Source organism: Tupaia chinensis, unplaced genomic scaffold (genome assembly GCF_000334495.1).
Source record: "Tupaia chinensis unplaced genomic scaffold, TupChi_1.0 Scaffold000459_1, whole genome shotgun sequence".
In the NCBI taxonomy this organism is placed as follows: domain Eukaryota; kingdom Metazoa; phylum Chordata; class Mammalia; order Scandentia; family Tupaiidae; genus Tupaia; species Tupaia belangeri.
This window is the reverse complement of record NW_006159968.1, coordinates 1,951,121-1,965,239: the sequence shown is the minus strand read 5'-3', so window position 1 is coordinate 1,965,239 and position 14,119 is coordinate 1,951,121. Positions and strand designations below refer to the sequence as shown.

At 45.1% G+C, this 14,119-nt stretch overlaps 1 protein-coding gene across 1 annotated transcript in view; it reads left to right on the top strand.

The window, feature by feature from the left end:
- The window catches only part of TG (thyroglobulin), a 262,258-nt gene that overhangs the window by 47,958 nt on the left and 200,181 nt on the right, over positions 1-14,119 (top strand). The window contains exons 23-26 of the mRNA XM_006155527.1: positions 1,134-1,304; positions 5,860-5,976; positions 9,929-10,044; positions 12,361-12,469. Coding sequence (XP_006155589.1) covers positions 1,134-1,304; positions 5,860-5,976; positions 9,929-10,044; positions 12,361-12,469 — 513 coding nt within the window. The remainder of the gene's footprint in view (positions 1-1,133; positions 1,305-5,859; positions 5,977-9,928; positions 10,045-12,360; positions 12,470-14,119) is intronic.

Sequence of the window (14,119 nt, the reverse complement as noted above, 5' to 3'; positions counted from 1 at the left end):
TGAAGAAGAAGTTCTTTACAGGAGCATGGAGTGCCCTTGATGTCTGGACATTGGCCTCTGCTTGTCCACACCGCTTGTCCACACCCAGGACCTGTGACTGGAAATGGCTTGAAGTGCTCACAGAATAACACAGGAGCACTTCCTTAAAAGGGAATTGATGTGGAGCGTTGATCCTTGTTTGTGGAGGGATGTGACATAAATGGTCAAAAATAGAGGAGAGACTGAGGCTTGCACTGGTCAGCCCAGGTGGGATCTGTGCCGCCTCTTCCTACCATCACCAGGACTGAAGCTGTTCACCTTCCTTCTCTAAATGTCGACTCCTTCACCTATCAGAAGGGACCAGTGATAACTCATTCACAAGGCAGTTTTAAAGCATGTCTTAGTCCAGGCTGCTGTTCCAGGGCACTGTGGCTTGGATGCTTTTATTGGGTCTTCAAAAAAATCAGGATGCATTTTTGCATAGAAAAATATGTCATGACTTTTTTGACAGCTTAATATTTCTCATGATGCAAGAGGCTGAAAGTCTGAGGCTGGGGTGTCTGCATGATGGGTTCTTGGTGAAGACCCTCTTTCTGGTTACGTCCGTCCATGGGCTTTGCTTGGTGTGTGGGGAAAGGGAGATGCAGAGAAAGATCTATCCCATCTTCTTTTCATAAGAGCATTAATCCCATCGTGGGAGTTCCTATGGGAGCTTATGGCTTCCTGTGAACCTAATTGTTTCCTGAAAACCTCACCTCCAAATACCAACATGATGCAAGTTAGGTGTTACCATGAAAATTTGGAGGGACACCAGCTTTTAGTCCATCAGACCTGGGGGCAAAGCCTGTGTCTGCACAAAAGGTGTCAGAGAACTCGAGCATTAAAGGCACTGAATGTAGCAGATGGTGTTTGGAAGTGGGAGTACCTGAAGGGCTTACGAGAGTATGGGCAGAAGGCAGAGGACTTACCAACTGAACAGAGAGCTGGTGTTGGTGTTGCGGTTTGGTCAGGGCAGGAACACTAAGAGTGTTAAGCTAGAGTGTCTGGGTCAGACATGTGCCCTGGACATTTGGTCAATGACAAGGACCCGAGGGTCTTGAGGGGAGGGAGTCCCAGAGACCAGTCATTCATTACTGTCCATCTCTCTGTTCCAGGTGTCACTGACTGCCAGAGGAATGTGCTAGGCCTGCAGTGTGACCAGGATGGCCAGTATCAAGCCAGCCAGAGGGACAGGGACAGTGGGAAGGCCTTCTGCGTGGACAGAGAGGGACAAAGGCTGCTGTGGTCAGAAACAGAGGACCCACTCACGGATGCTCAGTGTCTGAGTATGCTCTGGCGGCTACCTTAGCCATATTCCTGGGGAGCAGGAAGTGGTCTCAAGAGGGCTTGTGAATAGGAGAGATGCAGGGGCTACTTTGTTTTTTATTTAGAGAGATTTTTGGCTATAGGGCTCATGTGCTTGCCAGAGAGACAGGGAGATAGAAAGTGAGAAATCCCCCATCATCCCCAGGGGGAATGGCTATGCTGCAATCCCTTCTCTTCCATTTTCTTCTCAGGATTTTGGGCAGGCACGCACACGTGCCCAGCATGAGTTTTAAGCAGCCATGTTCAGGACTTGAACCACAGTCGACTATGTGGGACTCCAGTGATGTAATCATTTGCCACCTGCTGCTCCCACTTTTTGCTTTTTAATGCTAGAAGGCATGTGTGCTCACCAGAGGAGGGGAGTGATGCTCCAATGGGGTACAATTGTGCTTCAATCCCTTTTCCTCTATCTTTCCATCATGGGATTTGGGACATGCACACATACGTACCCAACAAGCTTTTCGAGCTGCTAGAACTGGGATTTGAACTGTGGTCAACCATGTGGGATCTGCTTCCTTAACCACTAGGCTACAGGCTGGCCCTTGAAATTTTTAATCTATGTAGATAATGGGAAAATAGTAGGTTAAACAAATATCCATCATCTACATCAAGGGAGAAAGAGACAGAGAGAGAGATGAAAGGAACGTGAGAAAGCACCCCCACTTCCTGCCCTTGGGAGATGGTCACACTGCAATCCCTTCTCTTCCATCTCTTGTTTTGGGATTGTAGGCTTGCATGCACATGCACCTGGTGTGTTTTTCAAGCCACTGGGTCCAGTACTTGAACTGCACAGTCAGCAATGTGGGATCCAGCTGCCTTAACCACCATGCCAATGGCTGGCCCATCTTTGCACTCTCAAGGAACCAGAGTAAGCCCGTCTCTAAGCATTTCTATGTAAGGATAGGGCCTGACATACAGGGACTGACTATGTGCCAGGCATTTGATATGCTTATCATGTTTAAAAGCCATGGTAGCCCTAAGGGGTGGATATTATTATTGCTGACATTTTAGCTGAGGAAATGGAAGCAAAGAATGCTCAAGTGCTTATCTTCATTCCCATAGTTAGGATATAGCATATGGAGAATTTGAACTATCGTGTGATTATGTCTGACTCCCAAAGCTCTGTTTTCCATTACACTATCTATGCTTCTACCGAGATTCATCTGCTTCTGCACTAAATGCACACATTCTTACATATATATGTGTGCGTATGCACAAGGCATACATGCACACACACACACACACACACACACACACATCCATAGCCTGCCTTTCCTCTAGGGAAGTTGGTATAGCTAATGACATAAAATACCAGAGGAAACCCGAGTGAGAAATTTTCACTTTCTAATCCTCAGAGCAATCATTTCCTTTGTCTAGTCGAAAGCTACCAAATCCTGGGGACTTCTCTTTTGTATGTCCATGGATAAATTGCAGGTCCAATCAGGTTTTATTATTTTTTCCCTCTTAATACCCCATTGGGTAGGAATTACTATCAGAGGAGTTAGAGCTGAAAGGTGCTTGAAGAGAAGTAGGTAAGTACTTCATGAACAAAGGAGGGGAGTCCACAGAGGAGAGGAAGCTTGGCTGATGGCTCTGGGGGCGGGGGGATGGCATGCCATTCTGAGATCATTACCTATGTGCTCTGAGTCCTCTGCACATCCCTGTCAATAGCCTGACACTGAGGATTGTAATATGCAGTCTGTGAGGCATGTCATGTCTCGTTCTGCCCTGCATTCAGAGTGGAAAAGACAGTTTAATCAGTGGCACCAGAAGTATTCAAGAGTCACAGCTCAGCTTGGACAACTTTGATGATGTTTCCCTGGGGTGCAGCTTATAAATAGCCCTAGATGATCCTCTGCATCTTTGCTTCTTATGCAAAGCTCTGAGCTCAAGTCCTCCTTTCTAGATGTGCAGGGGGATTTCCATGTTAATAAGCTGACCCGCTCTGGGATGTCAGTATGTCCCTTCTCCGAATCCCTCTACTTGCCTTGGAGAGGAATTATCTCTTTGAGAGTGGAATTACAGCCTCACTTCTGGGGCTTTTGTCCCTCATAAAAAGCAAAGGACTTAGAGGCCAACTATATACCTCTCCAAACAGATACTGCCTGAGACAATTTTGCCCCTACTCTCACTTCTTTGACCAGGACAATGTTATTATTATCCACATGGATCACACTTAACACCCTCCTAACTCATCTTCCTGTTCTAGTCAACAATTTTTCTATGATGGCTTCAGCACAAAATTTTAAAAGTGAAATCTGTTTATGTGGTGCCCCTTAAATTCTTCAAGGATCTGCGCTGTTTGTGGGATCAAATAAAAGTGTGAGAGCTCAGTCTCTCTGGGGTCTAGCTCCAGTAGACCGCACATTCCATTGGGGCTAGAACTCTCTTTTATTTCTTGTTCTGTTCAGAGTTGTAAATGCATGTTGGCAGATGAGCAAATTACTCTGTATGTCTGGGCTTCTTTGAAGCTATTTCCTTAAGGTCATCAGGGAAGGAAATCCCACCTGAATTCCTATGGTCAAATTTGTAAGCTTTGATTCTTAGGTAGGGTGTCCTTGCATGGGGGCAAATGGACCAGATATTTACTGAGTTATTATTGTGAACCAGTTTTCCATGCTATTTTATTTAATGCTCATAATTAGGAAACAAAGACCGAGGTTGAGATATGTCCAAGAACATAGCACTGGTGAGGAGTGGTGGCCTCAGGACTTGAACTGAAGACTGACTCTGTGGTCAGTGCCCTTTCTCATGTGGTCTATTGTCTTCTTATCTTAAATCCCTCCTGCTGCAGCTCCCCTGATCTTCTCTGTCTCCTGTAGTAAACACACTTCTCTATATTGCATTTGTTTACTCACAGAGTTAATCTAGCATAGAATATGGAGTTAGGGTATTTAGCCAGTGGGTGCTCCAAAGCCTTGTGAAATTATATTTCTTCCTCTTCACTTGTTAAGGTCCATGAGCCTGTGGCCATGTTATGTCTACCAAGTGGAGTTTAACTATATTGACAGTACCTAGAAAAACATGTACTACGGGACTAGCAGTTAGTGTAATGGTTATGTTGCTGGATTCCCATGTAGTCGACTGCAGTTTGAATCCTGGACCCGGTGGCTTAAACTCACACCGGGTGTGTATGCATGCGTGCCCAAGATCCCAAGAGAAGAATGGAGGAAAAGGGATTGTGGCATGGCCATCACCCCCTCCCCCCCAGGGAGGTGATTTCTCACTTTCTGTCTCTGTCTTTCTGGAGAGCGCACGTGCCCTATAGCAAAAAAACCTCTCCGGAATAAAGAAATAAAAGAAAACCTTGTACTATTATATCACTTAAATAAATACTAGCCTAAAAAAGCCCAAGCCACATGACACATTTTCAACTACGTGGACCCATTTGCCTTGTTTTATTTGTCTTTTTTTTTTTTTTTTTGAGAGGGTTTTTCACTATAGGGCGCGTGCGCTCGCCAGACACAGAGAGAGACAGAGAGACAGAAAGCGAGAAATCACTCCCCAGGGGGATGGCCATGCCGCAATCCCTTCTCCATTCTCCTCTCGGGATCCTGGGCACACACGCACATGCGCCCAGCGTGGGTTTTAAGCCACCGGGTCCAGGGCGCAAACCACAGTCGACTACATGGGAGTCCAGCGACACAGCCATTACGCTAACTGCTAGTTCCCTTATTTGTCTTTTTAAAATTATTATTATAATTTATTTTACACAATCACTCTTCATCACTACCACTTATAAAATGAATTTACCCAGCACAAATACACTGCACACCAGTCCAATTAAAGATATCATACATGTTATCATCAACAGACAATCCTCCATTTCTATGTCCCATAAATGTCTTGCCTCTCTATTCTTCTCCTGGATTCCTTTCTTCTCACTCTCCTTTATTTCCTGCCCTATTCCCACACTGTCTCCATTATCCATAACCATTTTCCATGCTTCTATATTCTCTAATCCTTCAATTTCTGCCATAGAGTGCAGACATAAGTATATATTAAGTGGAGACATACAATGTCTCTCTTTCATAGCCTAGCTTGTTTCACAGGAAGAATTCAAGTCTTTCGTGGCAATAAATTTTTCAATAAAATAACTATTGGGTCATTGGAAAAGTCATGATGCATTTTTACATAGAAAAACATGATTTTTCCAATGACCCAATAAATAATGCAATTAGCACTCAAAAACTAAGGGGAAGAAAATAGAAATTTAGGTAGAAAAGTCAATACCAACAAGAAGAAATGAGTTATAAGGACTAACATAATATTGACATTTCTCTTCCTTTTTGACAACAAGGTAGAAAACAAGAGACAGTGTAAGTTATAGCTCTCAGTAGTGGACACATGTGAGTGTGCTAGAGCTACCTTAAAAGGAGGTGGTTCTCCTTAGGACATGTGTGTGACCAAGGGCTTTCAATGGAAGTGGTCTCTTGATCAAATACCTTTTCTTGCTTCTCTGAAGATTTCCTACACCCATTAGAGTCAGATTTTATAAATCTGCGTTATTTTCAGTGATGCAGAAGTTTGAGAAGGTTCCAGAATCAAAGGTGATCTTCAATGCAGATGTTTCTGTGATGGTCAAGTCCAAAGTCCCTGGTTCTGAATCCTCGCTGATGCAGTGTCTAGCAGGTAAGGGCTGGTGGGAAGATCGGCACACAGAGACTGAAATGAAAAGTGTTCTGCAATATTGTTGAGACACACAGAATCAAACCACTAACACTGTGATGAAAAAAATGTACTTTATCAGAAATACTGTAAATCAATTGATTTCTACAATGTTTTAATTCATAACTTTATTGCACACTTTCAAATGTCTCTACTATATGCTAAGAACTGTGCTAAATATTAGAGAGAAAAAACAAACAAAATCAGTTTGTCATATTTGTCCAGGTTGGGTATTATCCTTATGTTCTCTGAACAGTGAGTTCAGAGAACTGGATAATGATAGCTACCATTTACTGAGCATGGATCTTTACAAGGCTTATCTTAACCATCTGTAAAGTAGTCATTTTTAATGCAAGGGGCAGATGAGGAAAATAAGGCTTTGAGAGTTTAAGTGACTCAGTCATTGACACAGAGCTACTGAGTGAGAGAACTGAAATTCAAGCCAGACTAATGGATGTCAAAACCTACGGTCTTAACCACTGTATAATGCCTCCCTTGGGAACCACATGTGGTTCAGTTGTTAGGTAATTCAAACTAAGCACAGATCTGTTTTGGATGTCTGGTTGGTTACAATGAGCATGTGCTACCGTTTGTGTCACAAGCACAGTGTATGACATGAAGAAAGAGCTGAGGAGAATAATTGATAATAATTGATATTCACAGGAGCTAGAGGGCCAGAACCAAGAGATCAACAGAGTAGACCTAAAGAACCAGCACTGAGACAGCAGAATTGATGGGTAGCTATGGCAACTATTTGTCTTGACAATAGTCATACACACACCCAATGTGCACACAGATATTGTTTTTTTTAATTTTTTTATTATCATCATAATCTTCTTTATATTACATTGGATTACATATAACTTTACAGTGTATTACATTGCTTTTTCAAAAGGGAATGCCATGCATGTCAGTCAGTACAAAGACATTAATCTCCCCACTTCAACATTCAATATCTTTTCTATGTTTATTATTATCCTAATTATTTTTTAAAACAGTCAATCGCTATTTCTCATTTTGCTTGTAAAAATACTTTGCCCATCATGAAATACTTCTCAGAACAATCCAGTTGAGAATACTATACATGTCATCATCAACAGTTAATAAGCCATATCTGTTTCTCACTAACGTCCTGCCTCTCTATTGTTCACTTGCTATCTTTCTCTATCCTCTTCTCTTCACTTCCTCCATTCCACACTGTCCTATTCTCTTTAAGTACCTTCACTGCTTTTATATCCTCCAATTTTTTGCTTTCTATCATAGAGTGCAGATAGTTGGTATATATTGAGTGGATACATGCAATATCTTTCTTTCATAGTCTGGCTTAGTTCACTCAGCAATAGATCCTCCATATCTGACCACTTTCTATCAAATTCCAGGGTCTTGTTATTTTTTATGGCTGAGTAGTATTCCATAGAGTATATATACCACACTTTTCCAATCCATTCATCGGTTTGTGTGCACACAGATATTGTGACACAGCTTGGGTTAGAAGGACAAATGGATTGGCTGTAAAGAAAAGGAGGATGCAGAATCTTAGGAGATAAAGTAAGTGTAGAGAAGAGGCCTGTCGATTAACAGCAGGGGATGGTTTAATGGACTGCATCAAACTTGGCATCCAATCTATGGTGAAAGACAACAGGCATGTCAGGAAGTCTAGCAAGATGGCATCCTTTCAGACAAACAGGAGCAGGACAGTCGAGGACAGGCCATCATTGTGGATCAGGTGGGGATCCAGGAATTCAGCATCATGTTGGCCTGCTCAGGTTGTTGTAACAAAGTACTACAGACTGGCTGACTTAACAGCAGACATTTTCTCACAGGTGTGGAGATTGGGAGTCTGAGATCAGGGGTCAGCAGGGTTGGTTTCTCCAAAGAGACCTCTCTCCTTGACTTGTGGATGGTCATCTTCATCCCGTGTCATTGCGTAGTCTCCATGATGTGTCTGAGTCCTCATCTCCTTTTCTAATAGGGACATGGATCATATTGTATTTAGGCCCATTCTAATTGCCTTCTTTTGCACTTTGTCACCTCTTTAAAGACCCTGTGCAAATACAGTCACATTATGAGATGTTGAGGATTTAGACTTGAACATATAAAATTTGGGAAGGGGACATAATTCTGCCCTTAAATATCAAGAAGTATTTTTTATAGTAGGGTCAAAGGACCATTTAAAAGATAGGAAAATTAACCACTATAGCAGTGGGAGGAATGAATGTAGTTGTTGGTAAGGAGGAGAGACTGGAACAAGAACCAACATCTAGAGTATTAAACAGCATAGTGGACTAGAAGGGTCTTTGGTTTAGTGGGAGCATGAGGTCACAATGTGGTTGGGGCCATGGCAGGAGCCCTGGTTCTCAGTCAGCATTTGACCCACCAGTCAAGAGTGCTGGTTGTTCTAAGGCTCACCTGGAACTTTTATTGCTTTCTTCAGTGTATTACCCCTAAGCCTAAACCAGGGATCTGCTGGCAATGAGGATCAAGTTAGTTCAGTTGAGGAGACAGGAGGGTTTTAGGGGTGGGAGCCATATAGGTCAACAGAAATTATTTTCTTTGAGTTCTAAATGGACCCAGCCATTTGTGGGTTAAATGACACTGTTAACCTCTCAGTGGTGCCTCATTCCTGAGGGCATTGTGGCCACACAGTGCTGAAATGAGAAGCAGGAGTGATGAAAGCCCCCAGAAGACCACCATGGCACCTAAGATTCAATCTTAGTGGAGCTGTAGTTGGTGAGATGTCCTGTTAGGGAGAAATGAAATATCTCAGGTACTAGATATGAGTGCCTTACTTTGCTCTTCAGTTAGAAAAATGTAGTGGAGAGGCTCAGGAATCGGTGTGCAAAAACCTTAGAAGGCTGCTCTACCACCAGCCAGTCACATGGCCTTATGTGAAGTGCTCTCCTATGACAACTATGTTAGTGTGAGTTGTTCTTCTTGGTCAGCTTACATTTTCTACTAGAACCTTCCATCACAGATGAGCCATTAGTTGCTATCGTTATTCATGAATACTACACAGCTGAATAGGTCCTTATTAGTTTTAATAATCATGACTTTATTTATTTAATATTTTGGAGGCTTTTGTGTGCTGAGAAGTATGCCTCATGCCTGTCACACAACCTGAACAAATCACAGTTGTGGTCCCTGCACTCAGTGTGTGTCCACCTCTCATCACGAGAGGGCACTCATTGAAAGACATGGGGAGTCCATCGTGTCATTAAATCCCCTCGTGAAGCCATCAGCTCCCTGGTGGAAATGAAACATAACTGTGAACAAAGTGGTGATCTCACCAAATACCTGGACATGGTCCTCATAGAGTAGAAGCCATTTACACATGAGACAGGTTAAACTCAGGCAGCATCAGCTTGGTGACTGCACAGCTCTGCAACCTGCTACATAGCTTTGAATCCTGGCTCTCCCGGTTGGTGGCCTAGTGGCTTTGCATAAGTGACTGAGGTGAGCCGTGTTTAAGTTCTCTCATCTCTGCAGTGGGGGAGCAATGATTTGATAGCACAGAAAGCACTTACCACAGCCTACACTCTTAATGTGTGCTCAACAAAAGTCTCCTGTGTGTGTATTTGTGACTGTTTGCATGTGTATTTGTGTGTGTGTGTTTATTTGTGTGTGCTCATTTGGCTTTGTATGTGTGTGTACTTGTGTGTATGAGTATGTATACAGTATGTTTGTATGTGTATTACATATTACATATGTGTTTTCCCATGTATTTGGGTGTGTTTATGTGTGTGTTTGGTATGCATGTGTTTGTATGTATATGTGTGTGTTTGTGTGTGTGAGAGTTGTGTGCATTTGTGTGCGTGCATGTGTATTGGGACATGAGGGGCAGGGGTTGGGTTTGTGTCTGTCCCACCCTCAGCGTCACCTGTGAGCCAGGAGGGTAACTATCTTGTGGTGCTTGCAGGTTGTGCAGAAGACGAGGCCTGCAGTTTCTTTGCAGTGTCCACGGCAGGATCAGGGGTCTCATGTGATTTCTATGCTTGGACAAGTGACCACTTTGCCTGCACAACTTCCGGTCAGGTGAGGCACAGTGACCATGGGACATTCTGACTCCTGCCCATTTTATGTCAAATGTGCTCTGAATCACACCAGACTGAGTAGGGGATGGGACGAGGTTGTCGCTAGCTGGTAGCTTGTTGCCTTCATGTTTTCAAAGTGATGACTTTGGGAAACTGAAGCTGCAACAGGCCAGAGACGGCCTCAGGATGACACTGCCCTGAGGAGCAGTGCTGTTTCCTGATGCATCAGGTAGCAGATAACCTTTACTTGACCCCACCTGTTCCTCTTCCTGTCCCCCACCACTTAGCCTCATTGACAGCTTGGACTCTGGGGAATGAAGGAGGGTCATTGTCCAGAGCTGAATTACCATCCAACCCTCGGGGTCCCAGAGCCCTGCATTCCTTTCCAGTGAGTAGTAAAACATGGTTTTGGTTTAAGAATTTTTTAAAAAAGTTCAATATATATTAGAACCCCATGAAATCACTGTATCTGTAAGTCAAAGTGAGTAGAATATTAGCAATTTTATGTGGCACCAGAAGTCGGATAGGAAGGAATTCAGTGAAAAGTACGAGTCTCTTGTCTCCTAATTTTCTGAATCCTAAGCCCATGCCTATCTCCTTTCTCGCTCTGGTTTCTTATGGATCCTTCTATGTATTCATAACCATGTTGTTTGTCTGATCTAGTATTTTACAATATGTGTTCTTTTCTACCTTGATTTTCTATGTATCTTTCTGCATCTGTGTCTTAGAAATTCCCACATTCTTTTCTGTGGCAACATGGGATCCAGTCTATGGGTGTGTACAGTTGCTTCACCTCCCCTCGGAGAGGATTTGTAGGTTCCTGACAGTTCTGCAACACCATGAGACAGCTCTGCTGCGGGCCCCTTTTCATGTGCCTATATGTGAGAGTGATTCACTGGAGACATCCAGAAAGGGCCATGGAGGGTGAACCCCTGAATTTTAAGACTGGTCAACTGGGGTTCTGTACCTACAAGATACGGAGAAGTGGCAGGGAGTGGCCTTGAGTTCAAATCCCAGATCAGTTACTTACTTGCTACTATTTAGGACATTTGTCCTTCAGAATTCTCTCATAATCTGGGGATAATAATGGTACCTACATCATAGGGTAGTTGTGAGGTTTGGATAAAGCCCTTCCTGGAAAATTTCCCAGAACAGGACAGTTTCTGCTGCAGATTGCATGCTCAGTGACTATTATTATAAATGCTGACATTGCTGTTAATATTTCCCCTGCCCCCACCCAATCAGGCCAGCAGAAAATCTATCTCAAGCATTACTAAGGCTCTTCACCAAGGCTCTGGGTCTCAGTGTGGTCCTTATTCATGGGAGAGAATAGAGGCTTGGCCCCTGGTTATCCATGGTTGGTTCCTACTGCCCAGGGCTGAGGCACACAGCCCTCCCAGCTCTGCTGCTTCAAGGCCAGGCTTGGGGCTTGGTGACTCTGCCAAGGAAGGAGCTCTAACATGTTTGGTTTATCCTCCTGGATCCTACCCACTAGGGCCTGACCATCCCAGTTCTTCACCAGGGCTCATCACAGAAGCAGGGAGGCACCTGTTCTTATGGAGTCCTGGTTTGAATCTTTTCAGGTCTACGGGAGACTCATTTTGCTCTTTAAGGTCCTTCTTCCCTTTCCTGGGCCATTATTTCTCCAGTGAATTCTGGCTTCCTAGAAGGAAGGAGAGCTGTCGCCTTCAAGTAGCATTTGCTTTGGCCTCTGCTCTCCAGAAATTCTCTCAAGAAATGAAGTCTGGCAACCTTGACAGGGAAGGGAAAAAATACTGGGAACAAAACACAAATTGATCTGGCCAAATTTATCCTACCCCATCTACACAGCAAAATTGCTAAAAGGAAGCCAGCCGTGGAGATCAGAGATAACTGAGATTGGCGTGATCTGTAAAGTCTGACCACATGTTCCCAGATGAGGAACCTTCCCCATCCTTGCTGGATAGAAACTACCAGGTCTCCTGGGAGCTGGCTCCTGGCCTCTCTCTTCTCCCCTTTCTCCCCCTCATAACTCATGGTCCAAACACCACAGGGCCTGCCTCTCAAGATGCCCATGTAAACCAGAACTTTACCTGGATTCATGTTTTCTTTAGCTCCCTTCTTTATAAAATCAGTCACCCCTATCTAGTTCCATGTATCTTTGCAGCTCATCCTCTGAGCTGGAAATGGTGGTTCGCATGTCCATCTGCTCCAATGGAAGGAGTACCACAGGAAGCTGCTCAGCCCAGGTTCCTGACCATGGCTGCAGTTTGAGAAATGTGTTGTGTCCAGATATTAAGCAGCAGGGGATGGTGATGCAGCCTCTTTCCATCTCCAGGAGCAAAGCACACTGGGAAACCTGAAGGTCACCAGCTTTGGAAGCCTTTGGTGCCAGGTGAAAGTGAGGAACCGCGATCAAGATTCTCTGGCTGTGTATTTGAAGAAGGGTAGGTTGGTTGGACTGTATGGCATGGGACTAGTGGCATTATGTGGTCATGGAATTGGTGCACTTGGAGTAATCCAGGCCATCCCCCAACTCCACACATTGAGCCCAACTCTCTCACGTCCCTCCTCTACAGACCTGCCATGGCGGCCCTGTACTGCTGTGCTCTCCCTGCAGCTGCACAGGGTTTTATACATCATTCCCACTGTGCTATGGAGTTCGAGCCTCAGCACAGGCTGGCAGGGATAGGGGCTCCTTCTGCAGGTGAGAAACCAGGCTGAAGAGCAGACAACAAGCCAAGCCGATGTGTGGAAGGTACAGGCAGAAGGTGCAGAGTCTGGGTCGCAGGCCTCTCCTGCCAGCACACGTCACTGTCACTGCCTGGAATGTGGACACACCCTGAGCAGGGGCCTCCTGGGCCTTCTGACTCATAGAGCTTCTCCAGCCTCCCAGGTCTGTCAGACCTATTCCTCACGACCAATCTGGGGGTCTCTTCTTCCAGCCTCCTGTGCCCAAGGACCCCGCAATGAGCAGACAAACCGGGTTGGGGGGCGTGTCCTGCAGACTGGGCGTCAGCAGATGGGTGAGGGCTGGGGCACTACACGCCCTCTCTGAAGATGCCGATGCTCATGGCCCAGGGAGCACACCGAGTAGCAAGAAGGATCGTACTTTATGGTTTATGGCTCACCTTCCCATCCAGCCTCTCATTTCAGCATTGCAGAAACTCTTGGGAAAGGCAGGAAGAGGAATCTAATACTTGTTTTACTCACGAGGAAACGGAGACCTAGAGAGGTTAACACAGGGTTTAACAGAGTTGCCTGAAATCATCCCATTACTAGGCTGGGGAGCTGGGCTTGAACCTATGTGTCTCAGGGCTCCTGCCCACTTCATAGAGGAACAGCAGGAAATACCCTGCTGGTAGCATGTGGGGATGAGCTTGAGTTTTCCCGAGAACCCTGAGGCTCTCCAGACAGGTGTGCTGGCCTCGTGCCTCCTCCATGTCTAGCCAGAAGAGGTCCAGCAGTGTAGACTCATGAGCCTCAGCTGCAGCCAGGCTCTGCCCGCATGACCTGGGCTTCTCCACTGTTACTGCTCTCAGGGCCGTCACTTCACAGAAGTCCAGGTCTAAGAGTAAGGACGATGGAACCTGCCTGCCTGTTTGAACCCCAGATCTGTCAAAGATGAGTTGTCTGATCTGGACACCTCCTTCACAGCCTAGGCCTCCATTTCCTCATTAGTAAAACAGGAGTCGTAGAGGCCCGGTGATGGGGAGGGTGGAAGGAGGTGACCTGGATGCTGCTCTCAGCACAGTGCTTGGCCTGGGGCAGACACTCAGTGAGCAGAGAATGTTTCTGTGCCCATTTCTCCTCCGCTAAAGGAAGATGGCTGCGGTAAGGCTGTGGCTCTGAGCCCATTCAAGGGGACTCGAATAAGGACTCGGAGCAAAGGGGAGTGAGGGTATCATTTTCTGAGGTGGGTATCTCTGGGCAGGGGCCTGAAGCTCCTCAGGACTAAAGTGAAGACTTTGCCAAAGGCCAGGCCCCAAGCCTCTACTGCCCTTGGGAGCAAGCTTCACTCTTCAGCAGAGACACTCTCTCACCCACTCTGGTCTTTTTTTTTTTTTTTTTTTTTCTAATACCCCCCTCCTTACTTA